This window comes from Psittacula echo, assembly GCF_963264785.1.
Source record: "Psittacula echo genome assembly, chromosome: Z".
Taxonomy (NCBI): Eukaryota; Metazoa; Chordata; class Aves; order Psittaciformes; family Psittacidae; genus Psittacula; species Psittacula echo.
In genome coordinates, this window is record NC_137742.1 from 85177251 (window position 1) to 85199340 (window position 22090).

The 22090-nt window shown below is 50.0% G+C and overlaps 1 protein-coding gene across 1 annotated transcript in view; it reads left to right on the plus strand.

Moving 5' to 3' along the window:
• Positions 1 to 22090, plus strand: part of VAC14 (VAC14 component of PIKFYVE complex) — a 65382-nt gene that overhangs the window by 6326 nt on the left and 36966 nt on the right. Inside the window, exons 4-12 of the mRNA XM_080637561.1 lie at positions 64 to 126; positions 1093 to 1200; positions 1953 to 2062; positions 3229 to 3335; positions 4309 to 4443; positions 4718 to 4870; positions 7200 to 7257; positions 13832 to 13976; positions 14281 to 14346. Coding sequence (XP_080493687.1) covers positions 64 to 126; positions 1093 to 1200; positions 1953 to 2062; positions 3229 to 3335; positions 4309 to 4443; positions 4718 to 4870; positions 7200 to 7257; positions 13832 to 13976; positions 14281 to 14346 — 945 coding nt within the window. The remainder of the gene's footprint in view (positions 1 to 63; positions 127 to 1092; positions 1201 to 1952; positions 2063 to 3228; positions 3336 to 4308; positions 4444 to 4717; positions 4871 to 7199; positions 7258 to 13831; positions 13977 to 14280; positions 14347 to 22090) is intronic.

The following is a 22090-nucleotide window of genomic DNA, read 5'->3' on the forward strand; positions in this document are numbered from 1 at the left end:
TGTGGAGCAGACAGCAGCTCTGGGACCCACTGTTGCAATGGTTCTTGTCCCTGTCATTCACAGCTGGCTGCTGATCCTGACCCGAACGTCAAAAGCGGTTCTGAGCTCCTCGATCGCCTTCTCAAGGTATTTTTCCTCCCCAGCTGAGAATCCTTGGTGCAGGCTGCAGGCATGTCCTGGCTGGGATGTGTCGGTCCCTCAAGCCTGTGGCTACTGTCAAAACATTTTTTTCTCTCACTGACCATAGCCTCTCAGATTGAGGGTCTGGTGGTGATCCTGGGCATCTGGGTTGAGGGGCTGGTAGGTTATCACAGTGCCAGATGAGTGTTCACATCTTGGCAGCCAGGTGTTTGGGGGAGCAAGATTTTAATCTGATCAGGGTTGCAGCTCCATCCCAGGCAGCAGAAGGGCTGTTCCTCTGCTTTTTTTCCCTTGCCTGAGTGAGTAATGATGTGAGCAGAGCTACTCTGCTGCTGCTTCAGGCTGGGTGGTTCAGTTTCTGTGGTTCTGTCTGCTCATGGGCTTTTACTCTCACAGAGCTCCCAGTTCTTTTTCTACTGTTCAGAGGTATTTCCCTGCCAGGTTCTGCCCTCACTCTTTATTATCACAGCAGTTAATGCAGGATGTGCGTTGCCTGCTGCAAACCTTCCTGCTGCTCCAGTGCTGGTGTGAGAGGCTTGGCCACGAGGCAGAATCCACCAAGTGTGTAGGAAGAGTTTTAAAGAAAAGCCAGGGCACTCTCCTACCCCTGATGTGCATGGTTGCATCAAAGATCCTTGCTCATGTGTGCAAAAAACCACTGAGGCATGAATTGGGGAAGCTCCCATCCTCCTGTTCAGCAGGACTGGCACACAGCAGGCAGGAGCTTTCCTTTCTGGTCCTGCTCCGTGTTAATCCCTGACCGAGGGGGATTACTAGGTCATGATCTGAATGAACCGTGTGATTTCTTCTCTCCAGGTCTCCTGACCCACAGACACATGTGTCAACTGCTTGTCATCTATTTCCTGTCATATGCCTTAAAAAAGGCCGGGTAGGAGTGGCTGTGTGCAGTGGTGGCCATCCCTCCTAACGTCCTCTGCTTGGTCTCTGCAGGACATTGTGACAGAGAGCAACCAGTTTGACTTGGTAAGCTTCATCCCACTGCTGCGTGAGAGGATTTACTCCAACAACCAGTATGCCCGCCAGTTCATCATATCCTGGGTAGGTGCACACTGCCAGTCTGTACTGCAAAATGCTGTGATCCATCAGCATCCCGTGTCTGGGCAGACAGCAAATATCCACAGAGATGTGTCGGCTCAGGCACCTGAATTTACTTGGGATGGGGGGTTTAAGCCAGCAGAATTTTTCACCTGCTTCTTTAAAATCCCATCTCCCTGTGACCACAGTGCTGCAGTTGTAGGGATGTCGTGCTGGTGCAGGATGTTGCACACCAAGTTAGAAAACGAAGTCAAAGCATCACTTGTATAAATAGACACACTGTGGTCTAGAGGTTACACTCTCGGAAAGGACAGTGCTTCCGTTACCCAATAGTGACAGGATTGTTACTCTCCAGGAAGCAAGGAATCTATTTATTTTCTCCTTTTTGTGCAAGGCAGAAGCTCTCCGTGCTTGGCTTCGGTCTGTGGAGGGATGCGTGCCTCTGCTGCACTCTCTCTTTCAGCTGTACTGTTTGCTGGCCCCTGTTTGCCTGCATGCTTCTTGGAAGTCATTCCTGATCCCTGCTCTGGTTTACAGAGCTGTGATTGGAAAGGTAGCTGCAGGCTGATGGCTTACTTCCTGTGCTAGGCCAGCTTCTTTCCAAGACAGACAAGTCCACGCTGTCCCCTTGTCCTTCCCCACCATCCCACACAGCTCAGCTCTGAATTACTCAGTATTGTGCCAGATTTGTGCTGGAGATCTTAGGTAGCTTCTCCAAAATTCATCTCTACTTTCTTATTCCTCCCCTGAACTAGATCCTGGTCTTGGAATCTGTGCCTGACATCAACCTCTTGGATTACCTCCCGGAAATCTTGGACGGGCTTTTCCAGATCCTGGGAGACAACAACAAGGAGATACGGAAAATGTGAGTGTTGAAGCTGACTGGGTGCAAGGGCTGTCCATCACCCTTTTTGTTTATAAGAATGATGGGAAAAGACATTTTATCAGGGCCTATTGTGACTGGATGAGGGGTGATGATTTTAAACTGAAAAAGGGAGATTCAGGCTAGATGTGAGGAAGAAATGATTTACAATGAGGGAGTAAAACACTGGTCCAGGTTGCCCTGAGAGGTGGTGGATGCACTATCCCTGGAGAACTGAAGACCAGGCTGGATGTGGTTCTGGGCAACCTGGTCTAGTTGAAGGTGTTCCTTCAGGGAACCTGCAGGTGGGGTTGGATTAGATGAGCTTTGAAGATTCCTTCTAACCTCAAATTGTTCTGTGGTTTTGTGATCCTGTGACTTGTTTTCTGCTCTTCTGTGTAACTGCAGCAAAATCCCATGCATGTGGTGGGAGACAGAGCGATCTAGCTGGCTTGGTCAGTGGATCGAAGTGTCCTTGGCAGGGACATCCCTTCCCTGAATTGCTGTGGCTGGAGTGGCTGTGGAGGACATTGTGGTCTGTGCTGGGGAACAAACTGTTCTGGCTCAATTTAGCCCTTGCCCTCCCAGCCCTTGCACTCAGTATTGGAGCTGCAGAGGCTCATGTGTCATTCGCAGATGGAGTATGAGCTCTCTGAGCAAGCTTGCAGCATGTGAATCTGTCTCAGCAAGATAGAGCACCAACCCAGCATCTCCTGGGTGGAGAAAAGAAGCAGTCATTGGGAGCTTGCTCCTCAGGTCCATTGCTGGTCTCAAGACAAAGGCATTGTGAAGTGCAGGAGTGGCTGCATGTTCTCGGGGAGATCAGAGCATCTTATCTTCTTGCATTGTGAGAGGGTAACTGGACCTGTTTTGTAGTGCTCGAGTACCTGGTGAGATTGGCCTGGGTCTGTCCCACTGCCAAGTTCTCCTAGATCGTCCCTCCTTCTTTGTTTCCCAGTGTCCACCTGTTGATGAACAAGCACTGAAAGCTTTGGGTATCTTCTTCCCCCCCTCCCCTCTCTGCTCCCCATCCCAGGCACGTCTTGGTCTCACCAGAGCCTGCGTGCTATGCCTATAGGAAGCTGATCTCTGTAACTTCTCTGTATCATCCCCATAACTTCTCCGTGCAGGATCCTCAAGCACTGACCAGCTGCTTTGCCTTTTTGCAGGTGTGAGATGGCTCTCGGGGAGTTCCTCAAGGAGATCAAGAAGAATCCCTCCAGCGTCAAGTTTGCAGAAATGGCCAATATCCTGGTGATCCATTGCCAGGCAGCAGGTGAGGACCAAGCAGCAGTGTCCTCCTCCGTGTTTGTGGTGCTGACTGTAGGCCAGGAGTTTTCCAGTGGCTGTTCACCACTCACCCACTTGGCTTTTCTTTGTCATTATGCATGCAAATCCTACTGAAAGGGAGGAACAGGCAGCTACTGCTCTTGTACTGCTGATCCCCAGCCTCAAATACAGCTCTGGCATCCTCCTGAAGCGGAAGTGCCTGAAAGTAAAGTATCTGGCTGTGGACATCCAGTACATCTGGAAGGATCTCCTTAGGGGCTTGTCTTAACCTCTGCTGGCACTAGGTGCATAGGCAGACAGTTAAGTTTGATGTGCCACACCACGCTCTAGCTCCTGCAGGTCCGCTGTAGGCAGTGGCAGAGGGTTATAGCTGCAGCTGGATGTATTTCCTGAGAAGGATCTTGTCCCTGAGCTGGGTTCATTGAACTTAAACTGCTCTTTAAACATTGCTAAATGGGAGTGGGTTTCTTCTGAGATAGAAATACAAAAATAGACTCAGACTGCTTGCTCTTGATTGAACTGATGCCCCATGAATTTACAGTTTAAGCCTAAAATTTGGCCTTGCCTTGTGTGACTGCCCCAGCAGTGCTCCCTATTCCAGAATTTAGGGAGGTTAAAGCCATGAGTGATGTTTGACCCACACACAACAGCTGCTACAGGTGTGACATAGGAAATAACCTTATGCACTGGGAAACTTAACAGAATACTTGTAAATGAGGAAGCACCATGGACTGAACTGGGTTAACTGTGGACCTAATGTTTGTGGTTAATCTCATCCTCACTGCAGACTAGGTCTTATATATCTCCTCTGAGACGAAACTGTCACAGATTAGTGTCATTCTGAACTACTGACTCTGAATGGAGCAGAGGCAGCTCTGCTTGCAGATGATCCTTGGCCTGTGGAGTCTGCTCAGCTACCACTGTTGTCATTTCCCTTGCCTTTGTCCCATGTCTTCCAGATGACCTGATCCAGCTGACAGCTATGTGCTGGATGAGGGAGTTCATCCAGCTGGCTGGCCGGGTGATGCTGCCTTACTCCTCAGGGATTCTGACTGCTGTCCTGCCGTGTCTCTCCTACGACGATCGCAAGAAGAGTATCCTTGTAACTTGGAGCTGCTCCCATTCCTGCTAGAGCAACCCACAGGGAAGTGCCTGTTTCCTGCCTCTGGGGTGCAGGGCCAGCTGCATGGCTGGAGAGGAGTAGGGGAAGTCCCACCAAGTGCTGAAATCTGTACTTTGGAACTGCAGGGTGTTGCAGTACCTGGGCTGGGGCAGCCGTGGTGGGGCTGTGATGGCTTCTCCATGGCTGGCCAGATGTTGCACCCTCTGTGTGTGGAACTGTGTGTTCCTTACACTGGCTTCACTCAGATATCAAGCAGGTGGCGAATGTGTGTAACCAGAGCCTGATGAAGCTGGTCATCCCAGAGGACGATGAAATGGATGAAGCTAGGCAGTTGACAACCCTATTGGCAGAGCCCACCGCAGAGGAGTTTGTCTCCAAGCCAGAGGCAGCATCCAGTGGTGAATCTGTCTCCTTATTCTGATCCGTTAGAGTGTGAAGAAGGTCAGAGGAAGGTCTTCAAGAGAAATTCTGAGTTGGTTTGGTGTCCTGTGGCAGCTCAGGGCACATGGGACCCTTCTGCTTTCTCTGAGCCTTGGTGCTGTAGCAGGGTCACTGATAGGCCTGGTTCGCAAGCAGTGCTGCACTCCCTGGTGAGCATCCCCTTGCCACACTTCACTTCAACTTAAGTCATTAAGTTGACCAGAAAATGATTGTTTATAGTTAAAATGTTTAGTGTCTTGCTATGTAACACGGGGAGAGAATAGCCCACCTGTTCTGCAGTGACTGGTTTAGGAGGAGTTATGATGCTCTCAAATGAGATCTTGGAGAGCTGTGTTAGTCCAGGGAGAGCACCAGCACCTGCGTGGAGGGTGTCTGTGTTGGGGAAGGGTAGAGAACAGAAAGGAGAAGAATTTTCTGTCCTTTCCAAAATTCGTGGTGTTCTTGTGGCCATCACCTCACAGAGGTATTGTTCCAGTCCTAAAGTTTCCAGAACAGAAAAGGTGGGAAGTTTGCAAGCAGTACAGGAGACCTGGAAGAGTGTTCAAGTGAGAAGAAACTAAACTGAGAAGCTCCCAGTGGATCAATGCCTCGAAACAGAAGCAGCTTTAGCTTTCCAGCCGCATCCCTTTGGTGCTGTTGTCCTGGCATAACTAAATGCTGCTTCTGGCACATCTTGTTGTCCAGGCATGTGAAATACAGGTAACATTTACATCACACGAGCTAATCTGCTGTATTCTGGGGCTGCGCCTTCAGCCCAGTGCTGTTCTGTAACATGCCTGCAAGTGGCTTTTGGAAGATCCTGTCAAAGAGTTTCCCACTTCCCTGCGAGAGGGAGCAAGAAAATGGAAACTGAAAGGCTGAGGGTTTTTCTTGTTCAGCAGCAGCTGGGTGCAAGGTGAAGAGGCAGGAGCTGTGCAGACAGCGGGCAGACAGATGGGCGCACAGGTAGTACTGCAAACGACAGCATTGGTGGTTCAGTGGTAGAATTCTCACCTGCCATGAGAGAGGCCCGGGTTCAGTTCCAAGCCAATGCAGTAGCTTTTTGGAAGGGAAAAAATTCAGTGCTGTAGCACAGCAGTGAAAAGTTTTATTCTTTATTTGTTCCAAGATTACCTCATTTTATTAAAATCTATGGCAGAAGACATTTAAAACATCAACAGAAAGTTTAACCGCTTTAATCTCTACCCCTTTGGGGTTGGATTATACCTTGAAGTGAGCAGGATCAGATAAATCTGTGATGCTACTGCAGGTCTGGCCCCTTGTGCTGATGTGGTGGTGCTGTTGCATGTGTGAGTAAAAGCTGTGGGCACATGGGGGCATGAAGAGTAAAGTTCATCCTGTCCTGTTTTCACCATTCTTGTAAGACCCAGTTTTAGCACAGAGCAAAGGTTGAAAAGCTGTTTGGGTTGCTTGGCTTCCACATGAAGTCACGCTATAGGAATGCTGGCCAAGTGGAGATGTCCTGGGTTGGACTCAGCCTTTTCTGTGCTTGTGTGGTACCTCTAGGCCTTGAAATCTATACACTAGAAGGCAGCTCTGCACTCCTTTAATTTAATGAGTCTGTTCTGAATTTAGAATTACAGTGAGTGGAAATGTGGCAGGAGATCTTGCAAGCTCTTTGAAACACAAAATTTTCTGGAATAACTAGTTCTAGTCATGTCAGATAACTTAGTACTTGTTATACATAATAATATATATATGATATCTATATGTCTATCTACTTAGGTTAGATATTAGGAAGTTCTTCCCTGAGAGGGTGCTGAGGCCCTGGTACAGGTTGCCCAGAGAAGCTGTGGCTGCCCCATCCCTGGCAGTGTTTAAGGCCAGGTTGGACGGGACTTGAAGCAACTTGGTCTAGTGGAAGGTGTCCCTGCCCATGGCAGGGGTTTGGAACTGGATGAGCTTTAAGGCCCCTTCCAACCCAAACTATCTTGTGATTCTATGACACCATTCTGAGCTCCTTCTTTGGGAGTGGTTGAAACCATCAGAAAGATGTTTGTGGGTCTCCGTTGCAGAGGAGACCCAGTTTGGGGCAGAGGTTTGAAGCTGTGCATCCTGCATTTTGCCAGGTAAGTGCAGTCCTGTGCCAGCGTTGTCCAGTACCTCTGGCAGCGGAGAAGACTTTGACAAGGAGTGTTGAAGGCTCAGTGCAGGTAGAAGGGATCCTCAGGGTCCCCATACTCTGAAATGGTGGCTGGTGATGTCTTTGCAGAAGGTCATGCTGCTCTCCATACTCTGCCTTTCCTGCCATCCCACTAACTGTGTCTCCTATTTATCTGCCCTCAGGCTTTCTGGACGTAGCCAGTGACTCCAGCTTCAGCGACAGTGTCTTCACAGCGTCCAGGTAGGGTCTGTTTGTTGCTTCAGAGGGGCTTGGAAAGAGGGGAAAGTTTCTCAGGGTGCAGGCAGCAACTGACATAACTTTGGGGAATGATGGTCTGGGCTGGAAAGCAGTTGGGGTCTTCTGGGCCACAGTGGGGTGGATGCTTTAGGAGTTGACTGCTTCTTTCTGATGCACCTGCACCAAAATGTCTTGCCTTTATTGTAAACTGAGGGGTTTGCTCCCTCAGGAGACCTTGCAAAGCCCCCTGGGGTGGGTCTGATGAAGCAGCAGTGTCTGTGCATTCAGGATTCTGCACTTTGCCTATCTTTGAGCCCCCACGGCTGGGCACTCTGGCTAGAAGACAGGCTGAAGGTTGGGAGAAGGTGAATGTTTGTTTTGGTTATCACTTTTCTTGCTTGGCCAAAATAGGAGGCATTTGGTTCCCTCCTGCCTCTGCAGAGGAATGGTGGTAGAGGAACAGCGGTGTGTGGTCTGCTGGAGGCACAATATCTCATCTGAATAATTTCTCCTGCAAATACTTTTTTTCACATCCAGCTGTCAGTTAATCTGGAAGCAAATCCATCTGCTCTTACGTCACATTTACTTTTCTACTGCTGCCTGCAGTACTTTTCCTAAGAGGTCATGATTTCCAACACTGTTGTTGAGATGATGCATGTATTTGTTTGTTGTTGTGGTTCCCAAACTAGGATCTGTTACTCTAGCTGCATCCTATCAGTGAGGCTGATATGTGATGCCCATCATAATACATCCTAGAGCAATGCAAGCATCTGCTTTTCAGGTTGGATGGTCTGTACCTTCAGTTCCCTTTTTGCGCTCCTGCAAAGCCCAGCTACTCCCTGGTCTTAATGATGCCCTTAATTTTTTCCTCTCTTGAAAGTACAGGTCTTTTCACTTGCCTGGATTTCATTTTATAGCTGTTAAATGGTTTTACTTGGCTTTCCTGTGATTGCTGCATCCATGCCGGCCCTGCTCAGCCTTTAAAGTTTAGCAGGTGCTGAAGTGGGAGTGCATAGGACTGAAACTGGGAAGGGGAAGGAAAAGGAGAGGCATTAAGTCAGGAGGACAAGTGGTAACTGCTTCTCTGTGCTGAAGAAGTTGTGCCTGGAGAAGAGAGGGAGAGAAGACTAGTGGGGGATAAAAGCAGGAAGAGCTGGAGTGACTTGGTCGTAGAGTCACTGAGAGCCCGAGCTAAAGGAGAAAACAGGGAGAACCATCCAGGACAGCTGGCAAGATCCTTTGCCTCTCTAAGAGACCTGGTTTTATAGAAGGACTTGTTCTTGGGCCGTTCTAAGCCTTTTTAAAAAGGAGACTCCCAAGTTTTCTCCTGGGGTTTACGTGGTCTGAGGCCATCTTATGGGACCTCTCTGCTGTCCCTGCATCAGGACCTGAAGCCTTTTCATCGTGGCATCCACTGCGGAAGGATTGGCATGGTTTGGGGTCTGTTGGAGGCTGACAGGAGCCATGGACATCAGCCTAGTGCTCCATCTATTGCTCAGGCTGCCTGGCTTGTCAGTGGTGCTGAGAGGTGAGAGTCGGTACCAGTTGCAGCTGTAATTCACACCAGGGAGCAGGCAGCTACCTGCATGCTGAATGCCCACTGGGTGTCATGACAGGACCACAAGAAACCGTATCATTGCTTTGGAAAGGTAGAAAGCCTGCAGAAGGAGGAAGTTGCAGCTGCCTTTGAAGATGAAGTCACTCTTTGCTTGTGTTTTTGTTTGTTCCCCCCTGCTTTCTCCAGTCTCCCAGTGAGTGCTGGAGCATGGCTCGGTGCCAGACATCCAGCTCCCACCATCCAGCTCTCACACACCCTTCTCCTGCCCCCCCTGCACGGCTAAGGTCTGTAGTGGGATAGACTGCAGCAGTGGAGAGAAGTGAAGGAGGAGAATCTCCATCAGCATAGGTGGAGGAGCCACAGCTCAGCATCTGCAAAGGGTTGTCTTCCATGAAGATGTCATCCAAGATGACAGGGCCTCAATGCTTGATACATGGATGCTGGGCACGTTTCTATGGCCACAAACTGACACATATAGCCCCCTTCCTCCCACCCTGCTCCTAAAATGTGCTGTTGGCAGCTCAAAATGCTTCCAGGGTAATTGCCAGCTTCACTTGGAGGGAACTTCCTGGTGCCAGTTACTAGAAAATGAGGACTGTGTGCCAAGACAGAAACTGGCTCCTGGGAAAGCCTGGCTGCAGGAGGCTGGAGAAGGTTAGGAACTCTCCATGCAGGTGGAGGTCCCTGCTTCCAGCGTCTGCAAAAACTCTCACCAGAGGTGGACCAGAACTGCGTTCCAGAGAGAGTGGAGCTTTTCTGTGGCCTAGCTGACTGTGCTGATGCTGCGATGGCTTCTCTGAGCCCAGGCCAGGAAGGGGAGGTGGGAAGTATGGCTGCTGGAGCAGAGCCCAGGCTTTCTTCTGTGAGTCTGAACTGCTGCAGGAGAAGATGCAGATGTCTGTCCTGTGTCACTGGACCAAAGCATCTGGAAAGTGCCTTTTAGGCTCTTGTAGCTGCATCGGTGTTTTCAGTGCAAGACCTGGGCAGTTTGAAACAAGTTCCAAACCATGGATGGTCAGGCGTGGCTGGAAGGCAGCAGCCTGGGTTAGATGTATGACAGCTGAACAAGGGTGATAGAACCAGGATCCCTTACCAAGCCAGATAAGGAAGGTGGGGGATCCTTTTGTGGTCCTTCTTGATGCAAGCAAGTCTTCTTATTTTGAATGGTGGACACATAAAGCTGCTTGTTGCTCTGCAGAAAGGCCAAACAGCTGCCACGTGGCTGAACCGCCCAAGGACGCGTTTAAATCAGACTTTGAAATTGGGTAGTTAGGGCTTAGTCGAAAGCCAAAATTGTTGCTGCTTGTCTAGTGCTGGAAGTTTCTGTAGCCCTATGCCCAGAGCCTGTTGCACCTTCAGCTTTCAGCCACCAAGATGGAGAGCCTGTCATGGGAGTGAACACTTGGGTGGAGGGTAGGGATGGTGTTGGGTGCCCCACAGCACTCAGGGAATGGTTGGCCGAAGGCAGCACAATGACTTGCTTTGAGCTCATGCACCAAGCCTGCCTTGGAATCCCATTCTCCAGCAGCTCATCGTGTTTCAGCCTTCAGGTTGAGGATGTCCTCTCGAGGAGGCTCCTCCTGGCCCTCCTCTCCAGCCTGGAGCAAGGAGGTGGGTTCCCTTCACTGCTCCCACTGCGCCATTGGATGGATGAGCTGGAGGGGACCATGGGCACACTTGTCATAGTGATATACAGCTCTTTGGACTGGATGCCTCTGCCTAGGCCTTAACCTCATTGCTTCTCTGGGAGATCAGCTTGTGCTGGCACTGCAGGCATTTCCAGTCCTTGGAAACTACAGTAAGGAAAAGAAAGCCAAGAGCACCAAAAGGAGAGTGATGGAGTATGAGAAAGCAACAGCTTGTGGGACCCATAGCAGAGAAGAGCTCATTACCTCCTGGCTGCTGGCTTGAGCCCATAGAGCAGCACAGCTGCCAGGCGGTATGGGAGCTGCGCTTGTGACTTGGCCCACAATGAAAGAACCTGGCTATTTCCACCCTTGGCAAGGCCACTTCACTGGGGCTGCTTAAAGGCTAGAGCCTGGCCTGGAGCTTAACCTTGTCTGAAAATGGGGACAGGAAAGCAGCTGAGATGGGCAGGAGGCCAGGAGGGAGATGACAGCTCAGGCATTGGCAGAGAAAAGGTGACTGCTGAGGAGAGAGATGGCAGAAGCCCTTGAAAGTGGAAAAATAAGAAAATTAATTGATAAGGGGTGAAAAACATCACCATGGGTTGAATGCAGTCGAAAAGTGAGCTCTGCTCCTGTGCTGAAGATTCTTTCTGAGATGGGAGGGATGTACTGGGCGGTAGGTCTTCTGCCCCACCACTCAGCTTGAGCAAAGGGTGCCAGTATCCAGAGGTCAGAGCCTGGTACAGCCTCCATCATTGTTCACCTCGCTCTAAAAACATGTTCTTGCTGTCACAGATGAACGACAGAGGCGGTGCCAGGGCCACGTTCATCCTCCAGAGGAGAATATGGGGTAGTGGGTTAGATGGAAGCAATTACATCTGACATCTGCCCTGCTGCAGATGCTGGTGTGGGAGCTGGTGTGGCAGCCCAGAGGATCACGTTAAGGCGGTGCCATTACTGGTGCTCCCACTCTGTGCTGCTGGGGATTAAGGAGAGCTGGGCCAAGCTGTGATCCTGCTTTAGGACTGCAGTCACGGCAGCGCTTCCCATGTTCAGCTCTGCCTTCAGTGCTGGAAAGGTGCTGCTCCATCTCAGGGGCAGAGGAGCATGTTGGTGGGAGATTTTTAGCCGAATTTCACACGTTCAGGAGACCTCTTGCCTTTCAGGATGGGTGTCCTGGCTTTGTGCTGAGTAAACAAGCTGCTTCTCCATCAGCAACCCCCCTAAAAGGTTTACTTTGGCAGATGTGGGAAGGGATGGCAAGGCAGGAGCTTTGTCCAGCACCATCCATTTTAGCAGGAGCTGAACCCAGGGAGCTGCAGGGTGGGGGTGCATGACATGGCTGAGGTCTGGCTCACTCAAGGTGAGCCTGGCACTGCCAGCTACCTCCTGGGATCAGTTCAGGTGGACGTTGGCTCTGCCTGGGTACTGCCTCATGGGGAAGGGGTTTCCACAAGCAATTTTGGCAAAATTGCTTATGAAATGGCTTGTTGCTGTGCTGGCAGAAGTCCAGCATCCTCCTCGAACGGCACCGTGGCAGACCATGTCACCCTGCGTGCTCTTGACCTGCCTCAGAGCAGCATGGACCTGATGGATGTGACATTATCAGGGCCACCTCTAAAACAGCTGACTTCATGCACTGCTTCTCTGTGCCTTCCTTTTGGCCACTTCCTCCTGAAAACACGTGTTACGCTGAGGGTTTTTTCCCCATCCTGCACAAGCAATGTGTATTTTGGCATTGATCAAGGATTCATGCTGCTCTTCCATCAGGAGTCCCATGCAGGATGGGTGGCAGGCTGTGCTGCTGCAGCAGGAGCTGGTTTTGCAGGAAAACCAGACACAAAGCTCCTTCAGGCTGGCTTTAACAGCCTGGAACACTGCTCCCTTGTACATCTCTCCCAGACGCTCTGTGCTCTGAGCCCCTCCTTCCTCTCGATTCTGAGCATTTGACTGTTGTTTGCAACATCAAAGCAAAACCTACTCTAACTCAAAATGCAATTTGCAGACCCTGACATCTGTTCCATGAGGCACATTAAGCAGTCAGATATCTCCAGGGCTGTGAGGAGCTGCAGTCTCCTCCTTTTGCCCTTACAACATGTGTCCTGGGGAAGATCAAATCCTATTAAGCCGCAGCTCTACTTGCAAGTTATACTATAAGAAATCTGCCCCTTAGGATTTCTTACCAAAGGAGGTGCAGAGCAGCTCTGTGCACTCTAGAAAAGTCATCAAGAGTCTGGTCCAGCCTTGAATAATTCAGTAGATTGGGTAGGACAGGAGTGAATTAGCTCTTGAGCGCATCTGTTTCTTGGAAGTCTGCTCCAGCCATCTAAGGTCCACCCATCTTGGGTCCAGCCATCTCTCTCTGCTGTTGAGGAGGTCGGAAACCATCATGTAGGTTCAGGATCACAAACAGGATGAAAAAAAAGCCTTAACATGACCTCCTCTGTGTTGGAGTCTCCTGGCCTGATGCAGGTCCCAACTATTTGGGGAGAAAACTGGGGAATAAGAGCTAAGGATCTGCAGCCTTGATTGTGTTATAAAAGAGGCAGTGTCCTGGCTAACGGAAGGAGTTGTTTGCTTTCATTCCTGGTTGATGACCAAGGGTTATCCTCATATTTTTGGAATGGCTTTTGAGAAATAAAATGATGTTCTCAAGGCAGCCTTGTAGCAGAGAGCTGCATCCCAAAAACATTGCCAACCAGGGCACCGTCTGCAGCCCCCTGCATCAGTCTGCTGAGATTAGCAGAAACTGGATGTCCTCACCTCATGGATGGCCCCAAGTCATGGACTTTGAGGATATGTGGATTATCGTTCTCTGGAGATGTTTGAGCTGGTCAAACTGGAGTTGAATTCTGAGTGCATTTCATGGATCTCTAGTCTTTGAACCCCAAACCTGGTGCCTGCAATAGCGACCAGTTCCTCAGCACAGCCATGGTGCTAGATGAATTCGTTTAGCGTGGTGTCTTGCCATGTATAGGTACTAGCTGCTTTGGGAAAGTGGTAAACCTTGAAGTCCAGAAGATTTCTGTTGTCTCCAAAGCAAGTTTTTGGTGTGTTGCTGTCTGTTGTGCTTTCCCATCTCATAGTGCCACATGGGCAAACCTGGCCAATCCCAGCCATGACCCCCAGACTTGCAAGCCTGAAGCTTGCTTCCTGGCTATCATAACTCTTGAAGACGTGAAAACATTGTGGATTTGCCATGAGCAGATCTGGATACACAGAATAAGAAACGTGGATGGCCAGGGTGAGTGGGGCAGGAAGAGCCAAAGGTTTGGGTTTTCTCAGGGTTGAGATGTTTGGTGCAGCCTCTGGTGTGTTGTAGACCTCTCCACCGTGGGAGGAGGGAGTTGGACATTACAGCACTGAACCAGCCTCTCTTCTTTCCATGCAGCTGCGAGAGGATCCAGGTGACCCTGAACCTGGATGGAATAGTTCAGGTGCTAGACTGCCACCTTCATGACACGTCCACTGGGATGATGACGAGAATTGCAGTCCTGAAATGGCTATACCACTTGTACATCAAGACTCCTCGTAAGGTAGGTCAGGGACTCAGCCTGTGAGCCTTCTGCTTCCCTCATGGGACGGAGCTTACCCACTCCCAGCCTGCTTCATGCCTTTGAATTGGCTGTAATTATCTTGGTAGCATTGCAACCAAGTGTCCTTCTGCCTTTTCTGAGAAGGCTTTGGTTGCTGGATACCCAGTAGCTTAAGAAAGAGGAGCTCTCCAGCTCAGATGGAAAATGCTGGTGAAGCCCCAGCAGCCTCCCCCAGGGTAAGAGGTCCTATGGCAGAGGCTGACCAGCCCTTTAGGACTGATGCCATCCGTCTTTCTGGTTCTAGATGTTCCGACACACCGACAGCCTCCTCCCTAACTTGCTGCGGACCCTCTCAGATGAGTCAGATGAGGTAAGTGTGGCAGCTGCTGCACAAGTCCTCCTGACAGCTTACTTATCTCCACATCCAGCTGGACTTTGGATTTTTAGGGTTGAACTGAGGGATTTTTTGAGGTTTGGCCAGTGTTGGGACTGGGGAGTTTAACCTTCTTGGCCCAATGCAGAACCTGCAGGTAGTGCCCAGCTGAAAGCCTGTGATCTCGGTTAGGCTGGTCTGTTTGGAGCCACCTGTATAAACCTTTTTCTCCATTTCTGAGAATCGATCCTTCAGAGCCAACTCTTAAAATGCCTTTTTGCCTGCCTGGGAAGAGAGCTGGGGCTTTAGGTCCCTAGCACTGGTGTCTTTCCCTGGACTGTGGTCAGATCTTTGGTAAGTGGGAATTTAGGCACCTTGCAGCATCTCTGTAGAGAAGACATGTGAGAGATTGCGTCCAGTCAGCACTGCAAAATCAGACTTGTGAGGAGGTCACAAGTGGTAGTAGCACTACTGCTAGCAGGGCAGCATAAGCATTGCCTGGTGGGGCTGCAATAGATGCCCAGTAGCATCAACGACAACCTTCCAGTACCTAAAGGATTCTAACAGAAATCTGGAGTGGGGCTTTTTTGCAAGAGGCAGCACAAAGGGAAGTGGCTTTAACCTGACAGAGGGGAGATTGAGATTAGACATTAGGAAGAAGCTCTTTCCTGTGAGGGTGGTGAGGCTCTGGCACAGGTTGCCCAGAGAAGCTGTGGCTGCCCCATCAGTGGCAGTTTTCAAGGCCAGGTTGGACGGAGCTTCGAGCAACCTGGTCTGCTAGGAGCACCTGGAGGTGTTCCTGCCCATGGCAGGGGGTTCCAACTGGATGAGCTTTAAGGTCCCTTCCTACACCATCCCATGATTCTGTGATCATATTGGCTCATTTTGGAAGCGAGCAAAGAAAATCAGGGAGCAATGAGTGAGCCAGCTTGTTCTGACTTTGCTCTCCTGCCTGTGCCTTGCCCTCCCAGGGCAGTGTTCTTCATCTCCAAGGCTGTTCCTTCCTCGAGGTGCTGCACCATTTTCCCATTTCCTTGTCTTTCTTCCTCACCCCTTTTCTCTGGTTCCAGTCATCTCATTTTGGCATCTGTGGCATCTTTTTCCCTTCTCTGTGGCACTCTGGAGCATTTCTAGTGTTTGATTGGAATCTGGCAGCTTCAGCACGGCCAGCGGTAGCACTTCCACTGTCAGCTGAATACTTCTTGCCCAGACCTGTGAATGATTCTGTCTGGTTTCTCAGCCCTGACCTTCCTCACGGGCTAAAGATCACACACTATCTGCTTTGCCTTACACACTCAGGGCATCAAAGCCCAACCCCACAATAAATCCCACGTGCAAGGGGGTCGTTAAGAGAGGCGGGAAGGGAATGAGCAAGCAAGGGAATGACTTGCAAAGGCAAGCAACTGCCTGGCCATTTTCCATACCCTGCTGCTTACCAAGCAAACATCTGCCTTTGCAAGGCTCTAGAAAGCCTGCATCTTGCAGATAGTCCTTCCAGCTTGGCAGGAGATCGCAGTGACTCATGTGGCAATTACACTGCTTATTAATAGTTGAAAAAAGCAGTGAAGAAAGGACCCTGGTGATGCATTTCCTCCATGTGACATAACTGGGAATGGCTCAGAAGTAATTTTAAGCTGATTTATTTAATCCTGTCTTCTATTTATTGAAATGTTTGGCTCTCCTTTATTTTTTTAGAGGAAATCCATAGACGAGTCAGTCCATTAAACACCACTGCTCAGTTGGCTCCCAGCCAGATCTGCTGCTCTCTGCAGAGGAAATGGAAATGGAAATGACTGAAAGAGTAGAGGGGTTGGAGCTGAGTGTTTTGGGGAATCATGAGGACAGATGAAGGTGGCTAAGCTGCAGTGTCAGTGCATACTAGAAAAAGGGATGCAGGGTGCTCTGTTAGCCGTTAGACCCTGCTCAGTACAGTATTTTGTCCATGTTCATGTTGTCCTGAAGTAGATTCCTGGACTGGGATTCCCCAGGAGCTCTTGACTAACAGGCTGGGAATCACGGGGATGGTGTGGGGTCTTGTGTAAGCTAACCCGTCAGCTCTCTGATGAGGAAGCATCTCCTCCTTCCCAGGTAGGGCTTTGTGTGTTGTATGGTGTAGCACAAGGTATATACACATCTTCAGTGGGTTTTTTGCTGTCTTCATCCTGCAGTGCTGCCTTCCCAAAGGGAATCCGTCTGGGCAGCGGTGTCAGTCTCATCTTTCTTCCCAGTGAAGTTCAACATCCTTTTGCAGTGCCTGAAGATCTCCTGTCCCCTGTGCAAAGTTTGGAGGCTTGCTGTTGCTCTCCTTGTGTGCTCTGAAGCTGTCTTGGAGCAGTTGTTTCTCACTAGCTCATCACCAAAGGAGAATCTCACTTTGGAGGGTCAGTGCTAGTCAGGGCTTTACATCAAACTGAAAGACTGTGCTCAGGCAACTTATTTTTAAGGTCTGGCCTTGTTGAGCTGCTCTGAGTCTCTCTGTGTACTTGGCCGTCAGTCAAGCCCAAAGCAAGGAAAGACTTGAGCTGGATGGAGCTGGTTCCATGCCGTTGAAGTTGTCATGCCTGTTTTTATCATTCAGGTAGCACAAGGTGCTGCACCACCTCCACCATGCTGAACAGAGGCCAGAATCTAACAATGCATCTGTGGCATCCTGAGTCGTCTCTGCTTTCTCTCCTGTTCCCCTTATTACCCAGTTCTCCTCCTCCAGTAAAGAAATGGTCAAGAGACCTAGTTAAGATTCACAAAGGCAGCACAGAGAAGTTGGAGCAAGTGGTTCTCTTTGATATGTAGACAAGTCCGGGTACAGAATTCCTGGTTGTCAGATGCTGTACTCATGCACTGCATCACCTCATGCTGGTTCCTGTGCTTCCCTGACAGGGAGATGCTCCATCTTGCATTTGATACCTGGTTTTGAAAGCAGTCTTTAAAAAGCCCTGGTTAAAATTTGATGCGGTTAAAAACTTCCTCACAGCTCCAAGACCAACAGGATTGGGCTGGGAGTGGGCTTTTCTGCATAAGCTGCTCCTTTTGTTGTTGTGAGTCTAACAGCCCAGACACCTGGTTGAAGAATGGATGTTAAAAAAGGTGAAAAGTTAAAGCCCAAGCACTCTTTAGGAGCAGTGGGTTAGACCTTTTCTCCCACAGTTTAAAAGCACAGCTGCAGGTAGGCAGTGCTGAAAAGAGGACCTGGTTTTTAGGTTATCTCCCTCTGCAAGCTCGTCATGCAAAGGCAGCTTCTGAGGTAGTTCAGTTCCCTGGGCCTTCCCAGCTAAACCCAGGTACTGAGTTCAGGTGGACACAACAGGCAGTGAGGGCATCTCTGGGAAAACCATGGAGCACTGATGGCTGCGTGTTTCTTCCTTTGCTCTCTTTGCCTTTCTCTGGCTCCAAAATGGAGTTGTTTCTTTACAGCTGAATGTGTTCCTGTTTGCTTATCTGCTCCTCTCAATCTTCCTGGGGGTTGGAAGTTGTGCTGAGACTTCTATCTGACTCATGCAGCAATGACAGGTGAGGTGGAGCTAGTGTCTGCTGTGAGGCAGGGTAGACTCCAGCTTCCTCTCAGCTCTGCTAACGTGAAAAACTACCTGTGTTTCTGCAGTGGCCAGGCAAGGCTTTGAATGCAGGAAGAAGATTGAAATGATCTCTTAGCTTGTTTTTTGCAACTGTATCAGAATCATGGAATGGTGTGGATTAGAAAGGACCTTAAGATCATCTAGTTCCAATCCCCTGCCATGCGTAGGGACACCTTCCACTAGACCAGGTTGGAACTCCCTAGGTTTCTCCCAGAGCATCCTTCAGAAGTCTGCTCCTAGCACTTCGCACGAGTTGGTACCCTTCCCTCACAAGGATTAGCTGAGCCTGGGCTACCGCTGTCTGTGAAGGTGGTGATGGACTCGAACATCTGCGTGACCTTCAAGCCAACTTCTCCATAACAAGCTGCAACATTTTGCCCCTCTCTTGCGTTTCCAGTATTAAACTAGGAGAGGAGGAACCCCCGGTAGGTTGGAATGCTCATATTCTTCTCTCTTCTGTGCTGTTATCTTCTACACCTCTCCTGCGTGTCCTGCTACAGCACTGCAAGGTTTTGAAGCCCAGGTCTCTTCACTGCTCTCGAAGCTCTGCTGTCACACTAAGTCTTGCCAAACTTCTTCCATCACTCTCATTTCCCAGTACAAAGAAGCTGAACAAAAGCTTGTGCCAAAGCAAATAGCCATCTTAGAGTGGTTTGGTTTGGAGCTTTGTTCTGTTGGTTTTAGAGCCACTGTGCTCTAATCCACCATGGCCAAAATATTGTGACCCCATGCAAAATGAGGGTGTACACTAACGACTGTGAAAAACTCTCATGTACATTTGCCTGGCTTTAATTTGAATTCCTTTTGGTGGTAAAGCTTCTCTGGGTTGGGCCTCGAAGCTACAAGGTACCAAAGCAAGGGAGACTGCTTGTTTTGAAAAGAGAGTTACACTGGGGGTGAGCTTAGGACTGAAATGATGGGATGTAGAATCATAGAATAGTTAGGGTTGGAAAGGACCTTAAGATATCTAGTTCCAACCCCCCTGCCATGGGCAGGGACACCTCACACTAAACCACGTCACCCAAGGCCTCATCCAACCTGGCCTTGAACACCGCCAAGCATGAAGCACTCACAGCCTCCCTGGGCAACCCATTCCAGTGCTTCACCACCCTCACAGTAAAGAATTTCTTCCTTAGATCCAGTCTAAACTTCCCCTGTTTAAGTTTGAACCCATTAGTCCTTGTCCTGTCACTAGAGTCCTTGACGAATAGTCCATCCCCAGCATCCTTGTAGGCCCCCTTCAGATACTGGAAGACTGCTATGAGGTCTTCACGCAGCCTTCCCTTCTCTAGGATGAACAGCCCCAACTTTCTCAGCCTGTCTTCATACGGGAGGTGCTCCACTCCCTTGATCATCCTCGTGGCCCTCCTCTGGACTTGTTCCAACTGCACACAATACTCCAAGTGAGGTCTCACGAGAGCAGAGTAGAGGGGCAGGATCACCTCCTTCGACCTGCCGGTCATGCTCCTCTTGATGGAGCCCAGGATACGGTTGGCTTTCGGGGCTGCAGGTGCACACTGAAGCTGGCTCATGTTCATTTTCTCATCGACCAACACCCCCAAGTCCTTCTCCGCAGGGCTGCTCTGAATCTCTTCTCTGCCCAACCTGTAGCCGTGCCTGGGATTGCTCCGACCCAGGTGTAGGACCTTGCACTTGGCATGGTTAAACTTTATAAGGTTGGCATCAGCCCACCTCACAAGCGTGTCGAGGTCCCTCTGCATAGCATCCCTTCCCTCCGGCGTATCAACCGAACCACACAGCTTGGTGTCATCGGCAACCTTGCTGAGGGCGCACTCAATCCCCCTGTCCATGTCACCGACAAAGATGTTGAACAAGACTGGTCCCAACACCGATCCCTGAGGGACACCGCTCGTTACCGGTCTCCAGCCGGACATCGAGCCATTGACCACAACTCTTTGCGTGCGGCCATCCAGCCAGTTCTTTATCCACCGAGTGGTCCACCCATCAAATTGATGTCTCTCCAATTTAGAGACAAGGACATCATGTGGGACAGTGTCGAACGCTTTGCACAAATCCAGGTAGATGACGTCAACTGCTCTGCCCCTGTCCATCAGTTTCGTAGCCCCATCACAGAAGGCCACCAAATTGGTCAGGCAGGATTTGCCCTTAGTGAAGCCATACCGGCTGTCACCAACCACCTCCTTGTTTTTACCGTGCCTTAGCATGCCTTCCAGGAGAATCTGCTCCAAGAGTTTGCCAGGCACAGAGGTGAGACTGACTAGTCTGTAATTCCCCGGGTCATCCATTTTCCCCTTCTTAAAAATGGGGCTTATATTTCCCTTTTTCCAGTCATCAGGAACTTCACCTGACTGCCATGATTTTTCAAATTATGATGGACAGTGGCTTAGCAACTTCATTTGCCAGCTCCTTCAGGACCCACGGATGGATTTCGTCAGGTCTCATGGACTTGTGTACATTTAGGTTTTTAAGATGGTCTCGAACCAGATCCTCTCCTACAGTGGGCCTAGGGTCTTCATTCTCACAGTCCCTGCGTTCGCCTTCCAAGACTTGGGTGGTGCGGTCAGAGACTTGCCAGTGAAGACCGAGGCAAAGAAGTCATTAAGAACCTCAGCCTTCTCCAAATCCTGGGTAGCCAGTTCTCCTGATATCTTCTGGAGGGGGCCTACGTTGTCCCTAGTCTGTCTTTTATTCGCTATGTACCTATAGAATCCCTTCCTATTATCCTTAACATCCCTAGCCAAGTTCAATTCTAACTGGGCCTTAGCCTTCCTCACCTGGTCCCTAGCTTCCCGGACAGCAGCCCTGTATTCTTCCCAGGCTGCCTGTCCCTGCTTCCACCTTCTATAAGCCTCTTTTTTCCTTTGAATTTTCCTGAGCAGCTCCTTATCCATCCAAGGAGGTCTCCTGGCCCTCCTGCTGCACTTCCTTCTAGTTGGGATGCAACGCTCCTGAGCTTGGAGCAGGTGATCCTTGAATAACAACCAAGAGTCTTGGGCCCCCCTGCCCTCTAGGGCTGTATCCCATGGAACCTTACTAAGCAGGCTCCTGAAGAGGCCAAAGTCTGCTCTCTTGAAGTCCAGGGCAGTGAGCTTGCGGCACACTCTTCTCACTGTCCTGAGGATCTCGAATTCGGCCAGAGAGAGGTATGTAATTGCAGTTGGATGGTGGAAAATGTGGTCAGCCCAGCCTGCCGTACATGGAAACAGCCCATAAGCAGAAGTTTTAAAGCAGGGTGGAATGAGACTTTCTCCAAGAACTTGAGGTATTGCGAGAGCATTGAGTTGAAAGATAATCTCTGCACTGCATCATGCAGGAATAGGAAGTTTCTTCTGGGGAGTGTGATCTACAGGGAGCTTCTTGGCTCAGCACCAGTTCCAGACCATAATTGCATGGCCTGCTTATACGTATGCATATATGATTTGTATGTATATCCAGACACTAGCGGTAAGGTGGGAGACTGGGCTTGAGGTGGTGCCTGGAGCATTCCTGGGTGAAATCATGGAGCAGACTAAACCCACCTGCCATGGAGGACAGGCAATCCTGGCCTGGGAAACTGGCTCAGTGTGAGAGGAGAATGTGTAGGATGTGGGATTTGGTTAGCTTGGCTTTGGGTACCTGGCTTCTCAGGGTGCAGAGGGAGATGCTGGATGGGAGACAGGTAGCAAATAAAAATAAACCCTTTACATATTATTAGCCCTGGGACTATTTGAGAGCTGAACTTGAAGGAGTTCCAGGTATCCAGCCCCGCACAGTGTGGCCACAGGGATATTCCAGGGCGGGTCCAGCTTCCTGCAGCCCTACCCTCTGGCTGGACCTTGTCCTGCCTCCTTCCCTGCCCTCTAATGCATGAAGAAATGCCTCCTAGGGAGGATTTGTGAAAGCAGAAGGGAGAACAGGGACTTTTCAGGTTGGTTTCAGGTGGTTGTGGCTGTATTACCAAATGACCCCCATTCTCCCAGTGCTTGCTATATTTCCTGATGGTGTGAGAATGTGTTAGCACAACCTCACAGGATCTTCCCTGGGGAGGGAAGAGGAGGAGAAGCCTCCAGCCCCACTGCCTTCTTTCTGCTCCTGGCCACAGATTGAAAGCCGGTGGCTGTAAAGGGGGAAAAAAAAAGTCTTGGCAAGATCAGAAGATAAAAGTTGCTGTGCTGGGGACCTGCAAAGAGGTGTGGATAAATCAGTGC